We start from the raw sequence: 21,449 nt of genomic DNA, 5'->3' as shown, positions 1-21,449 counted from the left end.
AGAATAGCCTACACGCAGCACTTCTGAAATGTGTGGGTTTTCCACACCAAGCAATTCTCCAATCCTCTGTGATGCCTGCTGGGGGGGTCCTACAATTCAATCCAACTCTGACACTACCTACCTGGCCAGAGCATCACCTCCCACAGGTGAAGGGCAAGAGAGCACCCACCACGCTACAGACTCCAATCTCAAGTCAACATTGTCACCTGTGCTTCTGGCTTTCAATCAGAGGTTCCTACTACCCCTTCCTCAGTTTGGATAGTTTGGTAGAAAGAGAGAACTCAGGAAAAGTTTACTTATTAGGCTACCAGTTTATGAAAAAGAGGTACAAGCTCAATTGAAGGGATGACTGGGGGCCAGTCTGGGGGGCACTGAGCTCCCCTGTCCTCTCCACACACACCAACCCCTCCCCCAGCACCTCCACATGGTCAGCAGCCCGCAGGCTCTCTGAACCCCTTCAATTAGGATTTATTGTCTTTTTTTATTTAATGGAGGCCTCATGTCATAGGCTCAGTGGATGAAATTATTGATTTCTCAATATTTTCAATAATCGAAATATTGATTTCTCAATATGAATGATTAACTCGATTTCCAACCTTCTCTCCTCCCTCTTGGAAAGTGGGCATGGGGTGCTGAAAAACCGACCCTCTAATTGGGAGGTTGGTTCCCCTGGCAACCAGCCTCCATCCTGGAGCCTCCAGCCTCAGCTATTTCCTTCACACTTTTTTTTTTTGAAATATTTTATTTATTTATTCATGAGAGACACACAGAGAGAGGCAGAGACAGAGGCAGAGGGAGAAGCAATCCCGGGACCGCGGGATCACGCCCTGAGCCGAAGGCAGACACTCAACCACTGAGTCACCCAGGCGCCCCTCCTTCACACTTAAGAAGACACTTGTCACTTCAGAGATTCCAAGGTTTTGGAAGTCGCATACCAGGAAGTGGGACAGAGACCAAATATATATTGCTTATTGTGTCAAAGGCAATTTTTTATCTGAGTGTTCATTGGGCATTTAGCCCACGCCACTGTCTATTTTTATTTAACTAAAATTTCTAGCCTTACACAAATGTGTCTTCTTTTCCTGGAACGTGCAGAGAATCCTCCATCTCCTTCACAGCAACGGCCACTTCCTACTTTGGACTCTCGTTTGGATGGTGAGCTTCTAGAGGGAGGAGATCATGTTATTTATATATTCTAACTTGCACACATAGCAGCATTCAATAAACACTCATTGCATCAATTAAGAGAGATCCCCTGTTTCCTCAAGTAGATTATAAGCTCCTTGAGGGCAGAGCTAAAGTGAAAGTTGAGGGAAGTCAGAGAGGTCATCCAATCTCAACCCTGGGTGGGTACAGGGGGAAATGAGGCCTGTAAAGGGGCATATCCTCAGGACCCTGAGGGGCAAGGTCACATGGGTGTCACCTTCAAGCTCATAGCTCTTTCTACCCTTCCTGTGTGTGTGTGGGTGTTGCGGTAGGAGGGCAGAGATGGAGTGAGGAGTGGAGCTGCCTGACCCACCCCCTGGGCCCTGGTGGCTGAGACAGGTATCTGTCCTTCTCTCCATTCTGGGCACAGGTAAATGTGTTGGGAGCAGAACACCAAGAACATCTGTTCTTTAAAAATAAGAGTGGGGGCACCTGGCTGGCTTAGTCGATGGAGCATGTGACTCTTCATCTCAGGTTTGGGAGTTCAAGCCTCATGGTGGGTACAGAGATTACTTAAAAAAATTTAAAAAAAAGAAAATGAAAAATAAAAATGAGAGTGGTTGGGGACAGGGAATCAAAGTCTTCCAAAACTCCTGATAATCGCAGCAGCAGGCTGGGGCCTAAGTCCTAACGATAGTCTAAAAGGGGGAATTGATGCGTCAAGAAGTATAAACTTAAAAAAATTTCATATTCTTCATTTTCCCTCAAATTGTTGTACCCATTTACAGACTCGTCAACAAAGTATGAAGAGGTGTATTTCTCAGATCCCACCACCCTTGTCAACCTTGGATATTCTCAAACCTATGCCAGCATAATAGCAAGCAAATGATTTTTCTTCGTGGTGGTTAATTTGCATTTCTTTAATGATGGGAGGGGTTGAATATATTTTTAAATGTTTGTGGGTCATTTTATTTTGAGCGGTAATATCCTATGGTTGTTATTGCTGATGTTTAATATCAAAAATTCAATGGAGTAAAACTTAAAGATCTAGTTTGCTGTATTAACCAATTTATGAACCAGGTAGTGTCCTGTCTAGCAAGTAGGTGAGAGTGCCAAAGGGCTACAGAAGAGGATAGGTCTTAAAAGGTAGAGAGGGTGTAGAAAAAAGGAAATTATCAGCAAAGAACCCATTGTTTTAGGCAAAGACAAGGGGAATGGAGGGGGGGGTGTTATCCCAGTGCTGACCAGGAAATTCCCATGTTGACTGGTTAAAGGTTACGTTTCTGGGGGGTTGAAACTGCAGTCAGGTTAGTTATTAAGTCTTGGTTTTACAGACCTGGGGCCTTAACGTGAGTGACACCATTTTGGGCTCATGGTTTTCTTTTTACCACTGGATTCCTTTTTTATTTAAGAACTTTTTTTTTCCCTAAGATTTATTTATTTTAGAGAGTGAGGGGAGGGGCGGGGGAGGGGTAGAGGGGGAGGGAGAAGGGTCTTAACGTTGACTCCACGCAGGCACAGAGCCCAATGCAGGGCTGGATCCCACCACCCTGAGATCACGACCTGAGCGGAAATCAAGAGTCAGCCGCCTGGCAGACTGAGCCACCCAGGTGCCCCTCTTTAAAGGTTTTAAAAGAGAGAAGTAGGGGCACCTGAGTGGCTCAGTCAGTTAAGCATCTTCCTTTGCCTTTGGTCACAGTCTCGGAGTGCTAGAATGGAGCCCTGCGTAGGGCTTCCTACCCAGTGGAGATCCTACTCCTTCCTCTCTCTCTGCCCCTCCTACCCACTCATGTGTGCTCTCTCCCAAATAAATAAATAAATAAATACGAAGTAGAGGGCAGATTCTACTAGTGGATGGCAGCCTACCAGTAGATCATGGCGTATCGTGCTTGCACTTAGTATGTACTCAACAAACACATGTCGGATTAATGAATGATCATCAAGGGTCCTGCTTGGTAAGGTGTACAGGGGACCATTCTGTCCTGCTCTTTCTCTCCTGACTGATTCTGGGCTGGGGGAGTGAAACCTCTCTCTGCTTTTGTGGGGAGGGGACCCAAGGTGGAGATAAGACACAATGGCACAATATGAACAGGTGTCCTAGTCCTATCCGGCTCAAGTTTTGTAGAGATGGTTCCAGAGAATACACCAGGAAGGGTGTGGCTCATAGAACCTGGCACTCAGATCTTCTTGAGCTTCAAGCCAATACAAATTCTGAATCTCACCAGGAGAGGGAGCCCTAAACTCAGGATGATTCTGAAGTTTGGTTAAGTGCTGTCTTCCAAAATTAATCCTCACAAATTTCCTTTTCCACCTAAAATTCTTCCTTACAAGTTTAAATGGCTGTAAGAGATGTAATTCCTCATCTAGTGTAATTATACATATTTTTAAAAACAAAACTATTATGTGACTCTTAGCTATATATTCAGTGATATCTAAATACCATAGCAATTTGATACCCACCATTTAAAAATACATAAAGTTCTCTTTTAATTATTCCTTTTTATTGATAAACTTACCTTTCCATTCTCTTCCCTCATGTAATTTTATCTTAGTAGAATATACATAATTCTTGGAAGTCTTTAATGGATTGTCCCTATCATACTTCTCAGCAACAAGAATATAAATGAAAATTTAAGAAAATTTTATATCTTATGATCATGAGTCTCTAAATACTGAAGAGTTTCTTCTGGTTAGGGTTATTGCCATTTTAATAAATTTAAAGCTCATTAAATCAACAGAAATATGTTCAAATTTTGATAAGTATTGTTAAACATAGAAAGTTAATTTTCTTTGGAAATATCTCTTAATGAGGTGAATGAAGGTGTTTTTATTTTTATTTTCCAGTCTGCTGAAGTAAGACATATTGCTGACCAAATACACCCCTGTGTCTACTGCTTCGAATTGATTTTGGGCTCTGCCATTAAGAACACCTTTTTAAATTTTATTCATTTATGAAAGAGAGAGGCAGGCCCCATACCCGGAGCCCAATGTGGGACTCGATCTCGGGGCTCCAGGATCACAGCCAAACCATTGAGCCACCTCGGGATCCCCATTAAACACCTTTGAGGGCAGCCCCGGTGGCGCAGTGGTTTAGCGCCGCCTGCAGCCCAGGGCGTGATCCTGGAGACCCTGGATCGAGTCCCACGTCGGGCTCCCTGCATGGAGCCTGCTTCTCCCTCTGCCTGTGTATCTGCCTCTCTCTCTCTCTCTCTCTCTCTCTCTCTCTCTCTCTCCATCACTATTAATAAATAATAAAAAATCTTAAAAAAAAAAAAGAACACCTTTGAGAGAGTGGTCAATGTTGAGATGCCGATTAAAGCCCGGATGAGAGAGCCTCTGAGGGATGTCTCCTGAGGGCATGACTTTGGTTACATTGTCTACACGTGAAAGCACACTGCAACAGAATTTCCAGGTAGGTAAAACTGACCTATTCCTTCATTCTGCATCTAGGTAATCATCAGTCACTGTAAATTACTTTCCATTATAAGCATTTATTTGCATCCATTTCTTTCTCTCCATTAACTACCCCCTTTTTTGAGAGAGAGAGAGAGAGAATTAGCAAGTGGGGTGTGGCTGTAAGAATTTTCAAACAGACTACCCGCTGAGTGGGGAGCCCCACGCAGGGCTGGACCTCATGACTCTGAGATCATGACCTGAGCCAAAAAATCAAGAATTGGCCACTTAACCACCTTGAGCCACCCAGGCGCCCCTCCATTAGCTACCTTTAGCCAGGCCTGTATCTCTTTCTACCCGAACCATGGCAGTGACGTCCAGACCCCTCCTAGTCCTTCCTGCATGTGGTTATCAGATTAGTCTTCTGCCTCTTCTACGCTGCCATTCTTTTGCAAACAAAACAAAATCAACTTTCTGATCTCCTAGAATATGAAGTCTAGACGTTTGTGGCTGTTATTCAGTGTTCCCTGGGATGTCCATCTCTGTCCTCTTGAACACCACTGGGCCTATTATCTCCCAGGATCCTCTCTCAGTTTGGTGGGCCTCTCCCACCTTGCTCTCCTCCCAGGTCGCAGTCTCTTTGAACCAATGGGAAGTCCCTTTTTGTCGGGTCCTCTCCAGGAGAGGTGGTCTCTTCTGGTCTGCCACTCTCTTCATATGATGGGAAAGGCATATGTGGTTGCTAGCAGAGGTAATATATATTTCTGCAGTCATATAATGTACCAGAAGTAGATTCATCTTGAAATTTATGGGGCAGGGGATAGAAATTTCCAAAAAATGTTCCTAGGGAATTATTATATATCAATAATGTTTCTTAAGCATCTACTGTGCTAGGCACGGGTGGAAGAAATAGAAATTTAAGATATAGTCTATCTTCCCTCAAAGAGGTGATAGTTTACTGGGGGAACGGGAATTCCACACATTAAGATAGCAAATAAGATTGTATAGAATCAAGGGGAGCCTGGGTGGCTCAGTTGGTGGGGTATCTAACTCTTGGTTTTGGCTCAGGTCATGATCTCAGGGTCATAGGATCCAACCCTATATGGGGCTCTGTGCTCAGTGGGGAGTCTGAGCTTCTCTCTCTCCCTCTCCCTTTGCCCTTCCCCCCTCGTGCTCTCTCTCTCTCTCCAAAATAAATGAAATCTTAAAAAAAAAAAAAGTCTTATAGAGGGCATCCCTGGTTGGCTCAGCAGTTTAGCGCCTGCCTTTGGCTCAGGGCCTGATCCTGGGGTCCCGGGATCGAGTCCCACGTCAGGCTCCCTGCATGGAGCCTGCTTCTCCCTCTGCCTGTGTCTCTGCCTCTCTCTGTGTGTCCCTCATTGATAAATAAATACTTTTTAAAAAAATTGTGCAAATTCATCCATATGTGTTCTGCAAACAATAAAAACAAACAAGGACCAATGGAGCAATAAAAACAACAGTAAGCATTAGTTGTTAAGAATGCAAGCTCTCAAAAAAAAAAAAAGCAAGCTCTCCTTTTCCTTCATCTTCATCTCTCCTCCTCCCCCCTTCCTTCGTTTCCCTTGAAAAAGGCAAATTGAAAAAAAAAATTTTAACATCACATCTGTTGAAAGGTAAAGAGGTAAAGTTATCAGTAGTGTAGGGAGTCAAGGATTTGTACCTTAGACAGATTCGAATATCACGACAAAACAGAACTAACCACCACCTCAAAACACACTTTGGAGGAAACTTCACACCTGAGATGACCTTCACCATTACAAATAATGAATCATTAGAAACAACCTTGTGACTAGTCCTCTCCAATCAATACCTATTTCTCTTCCTCTCCTCAGAGTGGAATCCTTGCCCTAGGCTGCAGGGGTATACCCAGGTATTATACCGTTCCTTCCTTTCCTTTGCATGATCATGCGACCACATGCTGGCCAATGGAGACATTAGGTGTGAAGCACGTGACTTCTGACTGGGCTCCCAGCCCCCTTCCCCTTTTCTGTTCCCTGGGCTTGGAATCCACATGGTTGTGCTAAGGAGCCACCACAGGCAGGCCATCTGCAGAGGAGGGCAGCACCCTGCAGATGGTAGGGCAATGAGATGGAGAGACTGTTTCCCTTCATTCACCACCGAACCCCCCAGGGCTGTTAGATAAGCAATATTTCAGTTTCCCTTTATTATTTGGAGTCTATTCCAGCAGGCAAACCTGTATTCTAACACAAATGCAAATGACCAACAATACGAGATGATGGGCTGGTCTATTGTATTTCTACTTGGTGAGGTATTAGGTAGTTCTTGAAGTTATATTTATGAAGGTGTGAAATAATAAAAATTCTTCAGATATATTAATTTTTTAAAGTATGATTAAAAATTGCATATATGGGACATATATATATGTAAGTTTTAAAAGCTCTTATTAAGAAAAATATACTGGAAAATTTTACATGGAAATGTTAATAATGGTTATAGCTCAGATAATGAAACATCAGGAGATTTAGATTTATTCTCTCATTTTATTATTTAATATATTTTTTAAAATATTTATTTATTCATGAGAGACACAGAGAGGCAGAGACACAGGCAGAGGGAGAAGTAGGCTCCATGCAGGGAGCCTGATGCGGGACTTGATCCCAGGACCCCAGGATCACCTGAGCCAAGGGCAGATGCTCAACCACTGAGCCACCCAGGTGCCCCTATTTAATATTTTTTAATAAAAAAATAATAAGGGGCACCTGGGTGGCTCAGTCAGTTAAGAGTCTGCCTTCAGCTCAGGTCATGATCCCAGGGTGTTGGGATCCAGCCCTGGATTGGGCTCCCTGCCCAGGAGGGGCTGTGCTTCTCCCTCTGCCCCTCTCCGTCTTCCCCTCCCCCACACTCCTGTGCACGCACTCAGTCACTCTCTCTCTAATTAATAAATAAAATGTTAAAAAAATAAGAATTTTGTAAACATATTCCTAAACTATTCAGCAAGTCTTCTCTGGGAATTGGTTGACTCTGTGCAGGTAATATAGGCATCAGCCAATGGAGTAGGGAGCCCTCTCCTTGGCTGTCTCCTCTCAACAGGCTCCATTGCAAGACTATCCCTGATCACAGCAATCTCATACTTTATTAAGCTCTGTGGCTGCTATTTAATCCCTCCTTTGGGTTGACACCAAGTATCTGGCACATTCGGATGAATCACTTAGGCTGGAGCAGCATGATAATTTTTTTTAAGATTTTATTTATTTATTCACGAGAGACACACAGAGAGGGTCAGAGACACAGACAGAGGGAGAAGCAGGCTCCATGCAGGGAGCCTAATGTGGGACTTGATCCCAGGACCCCAGTATCACGCCCTGAGCCAAAGGCAGATGTTCAACCACTGAGCCACCCAGGTACCCTCAGAGTGACAATTTAGTACTTGTGAGGATGTGGGCACTGGAGATGTAGAGGTTGGAAGGTGAAGAAAGGGAAAGGAGGGAACAAGAAGTAGATATTATCAAACTGAAGCTTTGCCTAAATGTCTTTTGGTGGAGCCAGCTACTGCTGATGATCTATTCAACGTCTGCTTCCCTCTTCTTCCTTCCTGGTAGATTAGGAATTTTTTTTTAAGGGGGTAAGCAGTGATTCTCCAAAATGACACACAAATAGTAGTGGCTATTTTTTTTTTCTAGTCTATTGACTTTTTTTTTTTAAAGATTTTATTTATTTATTTATTTGAGAGAGAGAGGAGAGAGAGAGAGAGGCACGAGTAGGGGGTAGAGGGAGAAGCAGACTTCTCACTGAGCAGGGAGCCTGACACAGGGCTTGATCCCAGGACCCTGAGATCATGACTGAGCGAAGGCAGATGCTTAACTGACTGAGTCACTCAGGCGCCCATAGTCTATTGACTTTCTTTGTTTTTTTAAGATTTTATTTATTTATTCATGAGAGACACAGAGAGAGAGAGAGGCAGAGACACAGGCAGAGGGAGAAGCAGGCTCCCTGCCAGGAGCCCGATGCAGGACTCGATCCTATGACCTCGGAATCACGTGAGCCAAAAGTAGATGCTCAACCACTGACCCACCCAGGTGCCCCATCTATTGACTTTCTAATGACATTTTTTTTCTAGTCAAGTCATAAGTTTAAGGGGTGGGGCTTTGGGATCAGCTCTTGTTTTCCTAATGGAAATGGATAGATTTAGTTGACACATGCTTTTCATTCTTTGCCCTTCCCCTCTTTTCATTTGGACCATGGACACAAGGTCTAGAGGCTCAGCGGCCAACTTTTTCCAGGGCATAAAAAGTGTTAACGTTTCAGAATAAAAGTAAAACCAAGACTCACATTCAGTGAGTTTTATATTTATTCATATAAAAATGAACATGTGTCAAAGATTTTATTGCACCCATAAGGGAACAAAGCGAATGTTACAACCTGCTCAAAAGTGGAGCCAAGGAGCACCTGGGTGGCTCAATCAGGTAAGCAACCAACTCTTGATTTTGGCTCAGGTCATGATCTCAGGGTCATGGAATTAAGCCTTCTCCCTCCTCCTGTTGGCTCTGTGCTCAGTGGGGAGTCTGCTTCAGGATTCTCTCTCCCTCTGTCCTTTCCCCTCAAATAAATGAATCTTTCTTTAAAAAAAAAAATCACCTGTTGAATTTGAATTCCCCAAAGTTTTAGGCAATTGGTTGTGTGTGTGTGTGTGTGTGTTTGTAAAAGAGAGATGGTGGAGATTTCTGTTTTTCCCTTTCTTTTTTAAAAGATTTATTTATTTTAGGGATCCCTGGGTGGCTCAGTGGTTTGGCACCTGCCTTTGGCCCAGGGCACGATCCTGGAGTCCCGGGATCGAGTCTCATATGGAGCTCCTGGCATGGAGCCTGCTTCTCCCTCCTCCTGTGTCTCTGCCTCTCTCTCTCTCTCTCTCTCTCTCTCTCTCTCTCTCTCTCTTTCTCTCTCTCTATATATATATGTATATAATAAGTAAATAAATATTTTAAAAAAAGATTTATTTATTTTAGTGAGAGAGAGAGCACACAAGCAGAGGGAGGGGCAGAGGGAAAGAGAGACTCTCAAGCCAACTCCCCACCCAGTATGGAGCCTGATGTGGGGCTTGATCTCCCCACTCTGAGATCATGACCTGAGCAGAAGATTTTACCTTTAAAAAAAATTATTTATTCATGAGACACAGAGAGAGAGACAGAGAGAGGCAGAGGCACAAGCAGAGGGAGAAGCAGGCTCCATGCAGGGAGCCCAACACAGGATTCAATCCCCAGTCTCCAGGATCACTCCCCGGGCTGAAGGCAGGCACCAAACCACTGAACCACCCAGGCTGCCCAAGATTTTACCTTTTTAACTGTCATGCAAGCTATGTGATTTTTAATCATTTTCCAGAATCAAGTAAAGAAAAAAAAGTAGTTTAGTATTCCATGGAAGTTTCTCAAACCACAAGCCTACAGCAATGACTACTACTTTCTTGCCACTATGTTCATTTTAGTTTCCATTCACCCTTGGACTTAAAATCACAAAACTAATACTGTATATCAAATTATTTTTAACACTGAAAATGGGTTAAATGACAAAACATAGATTATTCTGAATTTAGTTCAATAGTACTAATACCATGGTTTGATTTCCTTTATCATCTCTGCTGTCACTTCTTTTCTTTCTTTTTTTTTTTTTTGTCACTTCTTTTCTTTTGAGAGTTGGAACATCATCTACCCACCTCTTGGGAGACAGATGAACAGAGGTACCTGGGTTAAACACCTGGGAGCAGAACATGCTGGGGATTCGAAACCAGGACACAGAACTTGAGGACTGCATGCTTTCAGAGGGATTCTACTTGGGTCAGGTGAGCAGCCAAGCCCTTCCTGGTCGTACCTGAAATCCAGCCTTCCAACCCACATTTCCTGGAAATTAGAGTAACTCTTACATCTGATTTTTTCAAAATTTCTTTCAGCTTCCATCATCCTCCAGTGGGATTGAAATTATGTATTCCCAACCAGGGTGGGAACAAATCTCCCTCACCACCTGCTTGGTTTCTCTGTCCTTCCATGTTCTTCTCATCCAGCTAGGATTCTAAATAAAATGACCATGCCTCCAAATAAGGTTATCACTGATTGAAAATCTACCAGACTGAAAATGTGAGTCATCATTGAAATTCCCTGAAAATTCCAGTTTATAACCGCTTCCCCCAAATTCCCATTTATAAATAGAAAAATCAAGAAGGAGCTGGTTTTCTTTTTAAATCAACTTCCTCATCTCTAAAAAATAAGTTTACTGCACAACTTCACCAACACGTGTATATTGTTCTGATCAAAGCAATTCTAAATAAAGCCAAACAACATGCTGAAACTTCCTGTTACTTTTCTAGCAAGAGTTGATAACATTCAGCATTAAATTTCGCTGTCATCTAAAGGATGTTTAAGGATTTTTCTGGTTCAACTCCAACAGAAATTACTTGATTCCTTGTTACTATGAAATCCATGGCGACAAAAATAAAAAGACAAATAAGGAAGAATTCTTCATCTTATGAAATTACAGTTGAAGCCACTAAATGTCAGCATTAGGAAGAACAGAAAAGAGGCAGGTTACTACAATACAGCAAGAATGATAAAAGTTGATTTATTAGTTCAAGATAATATGTATTTTGATTCTGACAGTTACTGCCATATTGCCCTTGTCGGAGTTGTGTCAATTTCACCTTCCTGGAGTAACTAAAGAGGGTGTCTATTTCCACACAGCCCTGCCTTCACCAGCTGTCACATTTTTTCCATCTGATGAAAGGCATAAGGTGGTATCTTGTTGTAGTTTGTTTTTTTGTTTTGTTTTGTTTTTAGAGAGGAAGAGAGAGAGAGGCAGAGGGATAGGGTCAAAGATTCTTAAGCAAGCTCCATGCCAGCACAGAACCTGATAGAGGGCTCAATCTCACAACCCTGAGATCAACACCAGAGCCAAAATCGAGTTGGATGCTTCACTGACTGAGTCACCCAGGCACCCCATGTGTAGTTTTAATTTATATTAATCTCATTTTGAGTAGGGGTTAAGTAATCTGTCATATGTTTATGAACTATTTGTATTTCCTCCTCGGGGAACTGTATTCACAGAGATCTTTGCCCAGTTTTCTATTTTGTTCCTTTTCCTATTGAATTGTAAGAGCTCTTTATACACCAAGGAGATTTGTCTTTGATGTGACTTACCAATATTTCCCCCCATTCTGCATTTGTCTTTTGACCAAGCAGCTGATTTGGCTCAATGTAAAGAACTTTAATTTCAAAGATTTTCTAAATATTTGTGTGCCCCAAGGTCTCTTGAGATAGAAGACTTTACTTGGATAGACAAAGAAATCTGCCAGCTTAGCATGCACTGGTGGACCCACAGGCAATGCTTCCAAGTCAAGAGATGAGAAAAAGGGGACTGAAATTGCTCTGCACAGTGTGTGCGTGGCCTCTCTGTAATGGGCAGGAAGACTGGCATATACAGAACCTTTGGGAACTTGTTTCTCCTCCTTAAAATGGATTTAATGGCACATTCCAACTAAGGCTTCCCACCAGGGAATGGAAGGGCACCAGGAGGAGGGGTCCTGCCTCACTTCTGACAGGGGATGCCTGAGGATGTGCAAAGCCCCTTTCAGATTGTCCGCACCAGGGCCCCCTGGTGTTTGTTATTCTAGATCCAAAACATCCATTTTTGAAAATGTACTGCTGGGGCTAATGGCATCCCAACGTTGTCCTGGTGTAGTGAGAGGGATAGACAGATCCCAGCACAAGAGGTTAGCTACCATGCCCTGGTGCATAGCCTTATTATCCGTGTTGATAGAGAGCTAAGTAGCTTGCCCAGGTACCCCCCTGGCATTTGTTGGAGCTGGCTGCCTGCGAGCATGACCTAAGTAAGCTCTCAAGCCCCATCCCATCACAATGCTAAAGCAGGCCCTACAACAGTTTTGGGAGTCAGAAAGGATGGGCCAGCAGCCTCAAACGAGCAAACTTTCAGAGATCTGAGGTAGCCTTCTTCCATTTTGAGGTCCATCTACCAAAGGGTCATCTATCCATCTCTCAAAGCTCTGCCAGAACCTGTGCTCAGCCACCTGGGTTCTGCTGACGTTCCCAGAGCATCTCACAAGTGGCCTTTAATTTTTATGCACTCTTGTCTTATTTTCTCACCTAGACACACACGGACAAAGCCCAGACAGCTTTATCCGTTTTCACCACGGTGCGGGACAGGGAGCTTTGGGAGTAGGCGGACGGATATCCATAGACCTTGGGGTCGGTCGTGTGATGGAGACCCAGTTATCAGGGCCAGTGTCGGGGGACAGGAGCCAGGAAGTCCGGGTGAAGCAACCTAATTTCACCGTGAGTGGAGGCCCAATGGAGAGCGGGAGGAAAACCCGAGCTTTTGGAGGGACGACTCTCCCTCCGGGGTAAAGGGTTCTTCCTGCAAGGTCCGCTCACCTGCAAAGCTTTTGGAGAAATGAAGCCAGGTACAATTTCCTCCCAAGTCGAGCATACTGGGCCGGGCCTGCGGTCCCGCCGGGACACGGGACACTGCCTCGGGCTCCTCGGCGGGGGCTAGAGGCCTCTCCCAGGCCCCGCCCCTCCCCTCCCCCTGCACCACCCCTCCTACCCCGTCCTGGCCCCGCCCACCCCACCAGCAGCCCCGCCCCCACATTAGCCCCGCCCCGTCCTCCCTCTGACCCCGCCCACAACCCCGCTTTCTGGCCGCGCGAGGGTGGCGCGGCGGCCGCAGCGGCGGGGGCGGGGCCAGCCTCACCCGGAATGAAAACAAACGGCAGCCGCTGCCGCATCCGGGCACTCGGCGGGTGGCGGCGGGCGCGGTGGTGGCGCAGGTGAGGAGGCGGTGGCTCGGCGGCCGGTCCCCGACCCGGCTCTCAGCGGCGCCGTGTGACGCCCCGGTTCCCGGCAGGACCCCGAGGCGTCCCCGGCCCAGGGTGGGCGCGGCCACAGCGGGGGGCGGCGGGCGGAGGCGCGGAGGCCGGCGGGGGCTCGGGGACGCGCCGACGGTTCGCGCGGCCCTAGGTCTGCGCTGGGCTGGGCCCGGGGAGGGGGGTTTGGATGGAATTGTTGTGGGGGAGACGCAGAAGATACGTAGACGCTAAAGTAAATCTCATTAGATGAAAAGCTTGAATCCTAACGCCGCTCCTCCACACATGTCATTTGAGATTTATTTGCAGTCGGAGCTAGATTTTTTCCTGCGAATTAATGACAGACGGTGGTTGATTCTGCATTGCTCTGCTTCTGCATTTGGCATCTCCCCTTACTCTGAGTTTTTAATTGAAGAATCTTTTATTACTCCTCCTAGGTGGAAATGGAATGTATTTTGAATATACGTGCGTACGTGTGTATTTGAAAAGCTCTGGGTACCATAGAGCGATTCTTTGCACAAGTGGAAGTGAAAATGTTAAAGGAGTGGTTTCTAGTGTTTCACTTTCAGTTTGGAGCAGTAATACTAATGAACTTCTGGGCATCCTTCCCCTTCCCCCTCGTTTTATTGAGAAAGAATTGACAGACATCCCTGCTTTTGTGGCTGTAATGTGAGACGTTGCATGGCACGCATACTGAAACTTTCTGCCTCTAAAATTCAGAACTGGTTTATTAAATTTTTTTTTGTTTTGATTTGGTTTCAAGTATGCATCCTCTTTTATTCTGTGGCCTGTAACTGAAGTTTTTGTTAATTTCAAAACATCAGGTTAATCCTTTTTATTTATTTATTTGAAATTATTTTTTTAGATTTTTTTGTGATAGTCACAGAGAGAGAGAGGCAGAGACACAGGCAGAGGGAGAAGCAGGCTCCATGCACTGGGAGCCTGACGTGGGATTCGATCCTGGGTCTCCAGGATCGCGCCCTGGGCCAAAGGCAGGCGCCAAACTGCTGCACCACCCAGGGATCCCGGGTTAATCCTTTTTAAACGTTAAGTCTCATGCACACAGACCTCCATCTGTTGATTCCCTCCGTGGGCAGAGTGTGAGACACACGTTGCGTTGGTGACTCCCTTTGGGCCTTTAATCAGGCGGTACAAAGAGCTTGCCTCCCTCCGTAAGCTGCCCATGAAATGATCACCCCTCCCTGTTGGTATTTTATCCAGAATTCATGTGGACTTTTGAGTAGGGAACTATGTATAGTGGTTGGGTGATTGGTTTGTGCCTGAAAAGCTAAGTACTTCTGTTTTTCCGTGTGAGCAGCTGTTCTGTGAGTGCTTGAAGATCTAGGGTTCTCACGCGGGTCACCTAGATGCACAAGCACCTCTTCGTTGGTGTATTTGTTCCTTACTCCCTTTCCTCCCGTACTAATTACCCTCTTTCTCCCCTCAGACTGATATAAAATAGGTGTGAACTTTCTTTTAAAATATTTATTTATGGAATACACTGAAGTTAACAAAGTTGATTTAAAAATTAGGTGATTTGAAAAAAAAATTAGGTGATTGAGTTTTGGTGGTGTGGAATACTACATGCCCTATATAGAAAAAGAAAAAGTTAGTTATCAAGGTTATATTAGCCTTGTATATATTTTTTTACTCAATAGAACTTGTCTTCATCATTCAGAAACTAATAACTCTTTCACTTTTCTTACTGCTTCTCTGATTTGGCTGTTTGACCTCTCTAGCAGCCTTACCCACCCCTTCAAATTGCTATGCTGGTGAGAGATGAGTAGACAACTCCATTGCTGCCAGAAGCTTCTTTGGGAGAGACTAGTTACCTACACAGGAGAGACCAGCAACAAAGGATTGCGGGACAAAATGCAAAGTCCAGTGTTGTAGGCAGACATCCCCATGCCAGCTATGGCTGTGAACTTTTGTGACTTTGGCCAAGTCCTTTTACAAACCTGGGGCCTGGGTGTTTTCAGCTGTAAAGTGATCGATCATCTAACCAGTGTTAGATTTGAATAGTGTACATAGATCTGCTGTTGTGTGCTTATTGGAAAGTATACAAAATTTTTTCTGGCAAAACTTTTTAACTAAAAAAATTCAGTTATAGAGAACGTTGGTATTTCAGAGTTCACATTAGCTTTTATGTTTATCATACTAATGTGCTTGGTTTTTGTGTTAAACTCACCAAAATACAAATAGAAGATAATTTATATATTTATGTTGAATTGTTTATGAAAGCAGCTTCAAGGATTCATCTTTCTTTCATTTGATCTTTTTTCTTACATCAGAGAGTAATAGTTTAGGAAATAGAAAAGTATAATAAACCTTGCTACATATTAGCAACTTTGAAATGTATATTTTATGTAACATATAATATGTAATTGTATATAGTATCTTTTAACATACCTATAGACAATGTATATTTTAGAGAAGTTTATAGCTAGTTAAAACCTAATCTAGGGATGCCTGGGTGGCTCAGCAGTTGAAGGTTTGCCTTTGGCTTCGGGCGTGATCCCAGATTTCCAGGAGGGATTGAATCCTGCATTGGGCTCCTTTCGTGGAGCCTGCTTCTCCTCCCTCTGCCTCTCTTTCTGTGTCTTTCATGAATGAATAAATAAAATCTTTTTAAAAAAAAACCTAATCTAAAAGTAATTTATACAGGAGAGGAAGGAGTGGAGGGGAGCTCTTCTTACCACATTGAACAACACATCAACATGTTTGGTAAATTATGAAATGCTTTGAAATGTAGTGTGGGATATTATTCATGTACTGTTTTGTTTTCAAGAATGGCGCAAAAGAAATATCTTCAAGCAAAACTGACCCAGTTCTTAAGGGAAGACAGAATTCAACTTTGGAAACCTCCATATACAGATGAAAATAAAGAAGTCGGTTTGGCATTGAAGGTATTTTCCTTTAAGACATAAATAAATAGCAGTATTATAAGTCTCCTTGGTAAATAAGATTCTGAAGTCCCAGAAATTTCCAGGTTTAACCATGTAAACTGTTTGCAAAACCAAAAGTATTAGTGATAAGCAGGTACCCACCTTTTACTGGGAATTGACAAGCTTATTTTTGTTTAATAAGATTGTATTCATAGGAGAATGTTCTCTAATTTCCTGGGCACATACTATTTTTAATACCTTCACAGTGTTAGATAAAATTAGTAATTTGGAACTAATTTCGACCTGCTGGTGCGGCAGTATTGATGCCACTAGGGCGTGTATTACGTGTTCATGGGAAGCAGCTGGGTTGCTGCTCAGTTTTCCTTGCTAACAGGGTTTGCTATAAAACAATTGTTCCCTTCCCTCAGCTTTTTTTTTATACAGTGGCTATCTGTTCATTTGTTCAGAATACATTTTTCTAATAATTACATCTCAATTTTTATTTTTTTTATTTTTTATTTTTTTTTAATTTTTTTTAAAATTTATTTTATGATAGTCACACACAGAGAGAGAGAGAGAGAGAAGCAGAGACAGAGGCAGAGGGAGAAACAGGCTCCATGCACCAGGAGCCCGATGTGGGATTCGATCCGGGGTGTCCAGAATCGCGCCCTGGGCCAAAGGCAGGTGCCAAACTGCTGCACCACCCAGGGATCCCACATCTCAATTTTTAATGGCAACATCAGAAATGGCATTATTTTACGTGAGGTTTCTAGAACTTGAAGTTTGCCTGCTTTCTCAAACAGGAGAACATTAATCATTTTTGACAGAAATATTTTATGTTGGAATATAGCGTGTACTTCTCTGCTTTCTCAGTCCAAATATCCTGAGATAACTGATGTAGGTTTTTCAGGGACTACGGGTTGTCACAGGGACATCATATTGTCCACTTAGGAGGGAAGAGTTTTTCTTCCTATCTTTCCCCATTCCTGATAGGCCTCACTTTTTAGTTTTTACAACCCATCTTGTGACCTTTTTTCTGAATTTGCTTGTTATAATCCCTTGGCTCAGGAGTTAGATATGGCATAATAGGAAAGCTATTTGGTCTTTGTCCTCGATGCCTGATACAGAGCTCCTAAAACCCTTGGGATATCCCCAGTGGTAAGGGTAATAGGAGCATCTTTTGTTCCAGTGAGGCAACTCTTGGTAATACCTTCAGGATTGTGGCTGGTGACCAAAAAGACCAAACTTCAATCAGAAGATTAGACTTTTGGGGTGCCTGGGTGGCTCAGTCAGTTAAGCATCTGCCTTTGGCTCAGGTAATGATCTCAGGTCAGGGTCCAAGATCAAGCCCCAGATGGAGCTCTCTGTTCAATGGAGTCTGCTTCTCCCTCTGCCCCTCCCCCAGCTCATGCTTGCATTCTCTCTCTCTCTCTCTCTCTCTCTCTCTCTCTCTCTCTCAAATAAATAGAATCTTAAAAAAAAAAAAAAAAGATTAGATTTTCAGCACACTTTCCAACCTCAGGGGAGGGAGAGGGATAGAGATTGAGTTAATCACCAGAGGCCAATGATGTATTCCATCATGCCTACAATAATGGAACTCCCATAAAAGCCCTTAAATGATGGGTTTCCAGGAGCTTCCAGATTGGCAAATATACCCGTGTGCTGAGAGGGTGGCATACCCCTACTCCTCAGGGATAGAAGCTCCTGCACTCAGGGCTCTTCCAGAGAGTTCACCTCTGTACCTCTTCACCTATATATTCATTTGTATCCTTCATAACAAACTGTGATTTTAAGTATAGTATTCTTTTGACTTCTCCTGAGTCATTCTAGCAAATTATTTTACCAGTCCCAATGATTCAGAATTTTCTGTTAAATTATTTAGAAATGTATAATGTATTACAGTGACATAAGTCATGGCGTCATGGCCCTCCTTTCTTTTACCCCTACAATAATCTCAGTTACTTTCACTTCTTCTATTGGGTCTGTTCTCCTACCTCTTATTTGTTTTTATTTTTCCCTGGATCCTTTCTAGCCTCTGTATCTCTCAAGATACCAAGCCTATCTGGATTTCCCTCTGATAGGCTGACCACCACTCAGCAGTTTTTTGCCTTACAGTCCTTGATGTGCTGGTCTGTGCTGTGCCCCCGTTTTTTCTGAGTTTGCACCACATTGATCTCTCCTCTGATTTTGCTTCACAGGACCTTGCTAAGAAGTACTCTGACAGGCTAGAATGTTGTGAAAATGAAGTAGAAAAGATAATAGAAGAAATACGTTGCAAAGCAATCAAACGTGGCACAGGAAATGAAAATTATAAAACAACAGGAATTGCTACAATTGAGGTATTTTTACCTCCACGGCTAAGAAAAGTGAGTAATTTTCCCAAACAAGTACATGTAGCGATGCTTTGTTAACTTAGTGATGTTACAATTTTTTTTAAGCTGCAATCCAAAGTTAAACTTATTTTAAGTTACTTCAAGTGCTGAGCATTTATCAACTTCAAAGTTAATTTTATGGATTCTTAAACTGGAACATTTACAAGGTAGGGTTGTCCCTCCTAGGCCTCCCAGACGTCACAAAGCCATGCATCACATGCTTACTTTTTCTAGAGTTTGAGCATTTAGAACTAATGGAGAATTAAAGGAGTACTTCAGGTTTTCCCAAACTGCATGCAGTAGGACACATCAGTAAAGACGTTTCCCTTTTCTCTGTGCTGGTGGAGGCTAGAGGACCATCAGCTTGGTGCTCAAGTGGCACCACCTCATGTCAGAGCCACGTCCTCAGCATAGTTCAAATCCAGAAGTGGTACTGGGGCAGGATACTCAAAAGTTGCTGGCCTCTGAGGACTGCTCAGTGTTAATTGTTTTCAGAAGACATGAAACTATATATGTGTGTCAGAGCTACCACGGAACCCAGCAGCTTACTCCAAGACAAATGAAAACTGTGTCTGTGCAGAAACTTGCATGTGAATGTTTATAGCAGCTCTGCTCACAAAAGAGCTCTGTCTAGCCCAAAGGTGGAAACAGCCCAAATATTTGTCCATCAGTGGGTGAACAGATATATGAGTGTATGAGAGCCATGCAGTGGAATATTATTTAGCCATGAAGATGAATGAAGTGCTGACACATCTTCAACATAGCTGAACCTCAGAAACATTATGAAAGAAGGCAGACACAGGGACTCCTGGGTGGCTCTGTGGCTGAGCATCTACCTTCAGCTCAGGTAATGATCCCAGTCTGGGGATCAGGTTCCACATTGGGCTCCCTAGAAGGAGCCTACTTCTCCCTCTGCCTATGTCTCTGACTCTGTGTGTCTCATGAATAAATAAAATCTTAAAAAAAAAAAAAAAGAAGAAGCAGCCAGACATAAAGGCCACATGTTGTATAATTCCATTTATATGAAATATCTAGAATGAGTAAATCCATAGAGACAGGGACTAGATTAGTGATTGCCTGGGGTCTGGAGGATACAGGCAGAGAATGGGGGTGCAAAATACAGTGTTTTTTTGAAGGAGATGATGAAACTGTTCTGAAGTTTGATCACGGTAATAGTTGTATGACTATGTAAGTGTACTGGAAACTACTGACTTTAAACCGATGAGCTTTAGGAAATGTAAATTTTATCTCATTAAAGCTTTAAAAAATTTGTAGGAAAAAGAGCTTTATGAGAAAAAGAAAATTATATATATATGTTTAACTCAGGATGCCCATTCTTGAATTCAAAGGGCAGTATACCCATACAGGCCTCCTCTTTGTTAGTATCCAGCACCTGGGAAACCAGACCACCACTCAGAAAGCTGATTGGCGAGTATGAATCTGAGCAGATTTGCATGGTCTCATGGGCTTCCCTAGTGATTCCAGTTTTTCCTCATAAGCTCAGCCAGTAGAGAATGAAGAGGTGCCCAGATCATGTCCTGCCACTCCATGCTCAGTGGGCACAGTGAAAGGGAAAATGTCGTGTTCCCTGGGGTTGACTGTAGTGCTGGGTGGGCTGGGTCCTTGTGCCATAGAGGCCAGTTCCCTTGAACAAAGACGCATCACAAACCCCTCTGAACATCCTACTTCCCACCAGTCGCTGAAGCCCTGCCTGTGGTGCACACTTCCACTCCCTTGAGGCTTCTAGGTCACAGGGTCAGCCCATGTCACATTATGTTCAGTCGCGTTTCTGCCAGGCATGCATCATTTTAGTCCTTGACATTGGTCTCAACCTTCCTGGTTTTATAGACAGTAGTAGCACCAAAAAGTGTCACACTGAAGTATATATTTTTAAAATTTTTTATTTATATTCAGTTTAGTTTGCATATAGTGTTTTAGTAATTTCAGGGGTAGAATTTAGTGACTCATCAGTTGCATGTAACACTCATGCTCATCCCATTACGTGCCCTCCTTCATGCTTGTCACCCATTACCCCATCTGCCCCCCTACCCCACATCCTCTCCAGCAACCCTGTTTGTTTCCTATGGTTAAGAGTCTCTTGTGGTTTGTCTCCCTCTCTGTTTCTACCTTATTTTATTTTTCCCTCCCTTCCCCTATGTTCATCTGTTTTATTTATTAATTTCCACATATGATTGAGATGATACGGTATTTGTCTTTCTCTGATGACTTATTTCGCTTAGCATAATGGTCTCTAGTTCCATCCATAGTTTCTCTTATTTGCCTTTTTTTTCAACAGGATAGGAAAAACCTGTTGGAGACCCGATTGCACATCACTGGCAGAGAACTGAGGTCGAAGTAAGTATCTGTCTGCACCATGCCCCAGATGCTCTCAGCCCTCCTGCATTGGCTCATATGATCCTTTGTGACAGTCCTGTAAGAGGGGAGGAGAATTGAGGCTTTGAGGCTGCACAGTATGGTCAGGCTCACACTGGCTGTTAAGAGCAGAGCAAGAACTCAGGACTGGCACCTCTTGCTTCATTTCCTGGTAGAACTTGAGATCAGTGGGAGCTCTGTGCCTAACACCTAATGGGTACTTGGTAACATGTTCAAATCAATGAATGAATCATATAAATAGGCTGATATTCACCAGATCATTGGCTTTGAATTTTATTTTTTTAGTGCATTAATAAGTTGCTATGACATTCAACAAAGTGTTTTAGCCAATTTCAGGCTGTTGACCCATCTGTAAAAAGGAAAAATACCTGTCACATACTAGTGACATTCTAGCTTTTGAGACCTGGTTGGTTA

The 21,449-nt window shown here is 43.4% G+C and overlaps 1 protein-coding gene across 2 annotated transcripts in view; it reads left to right on the top strand.

Moving 5' to 3' along the window:
* Window positions 1-13,280: 13,280 nt before the first annotated feature.
* Window positions 13,281-21,449, top strand: part of NUB1 (negative regulator of ubiquitin like proteins 1) — a 29,309-nt gene continuing 21,140 nt past the window's right edge. The window contains exons 1-4 of one of the 2 annotated variants that reach the window (XM_055334803.1): window positions 13,281-13,348; window positions 16,173-16,290; window positions 18,468-18,635; window positions 20,938-20,996. In XM_055334803.1, the coding sequence (XP_055190778.1) occupies window positions 16,174-16,290; window positions 18,468-18,635; window positions 20,938-20,996 (344 nt within the window). In that variant the 5' untranslated portion in view covers window positions 13,281-13,348; window position 16,173. Of the gene's footprint in view, window positions 13,349-13,518; window positions 13,539-16,172; window positions 16,291-18,467; window positions 18,636-20,937; window positions 20,997-21,449 lie in introns of those variants that run through there. The other variant, XM_055334804.1, reaches the window with a different exon arrangement.

This window comes from Nyctereutes procyonoides, unplaced genomic scaffold (assembly GCF_905146905.1).
Source record: "Nyctereutes procyonoides isolate TBG_1078 unplaced genomic scaffold, NYPRO_anot_genome, whole genome shotgun sequence".
Taxonomy (NCBI): Eukaryota; Metazoa; Chordata; class Mammalia; order Carnivora; family Canidae; genus Nyctereutes; species Nyctereutes procyonoides.
The sequence above is the reverse complement of the archived record's forward strand: the minus strand, read 5'-3'. Positions and strand labels throughout refer to the sequence as shown.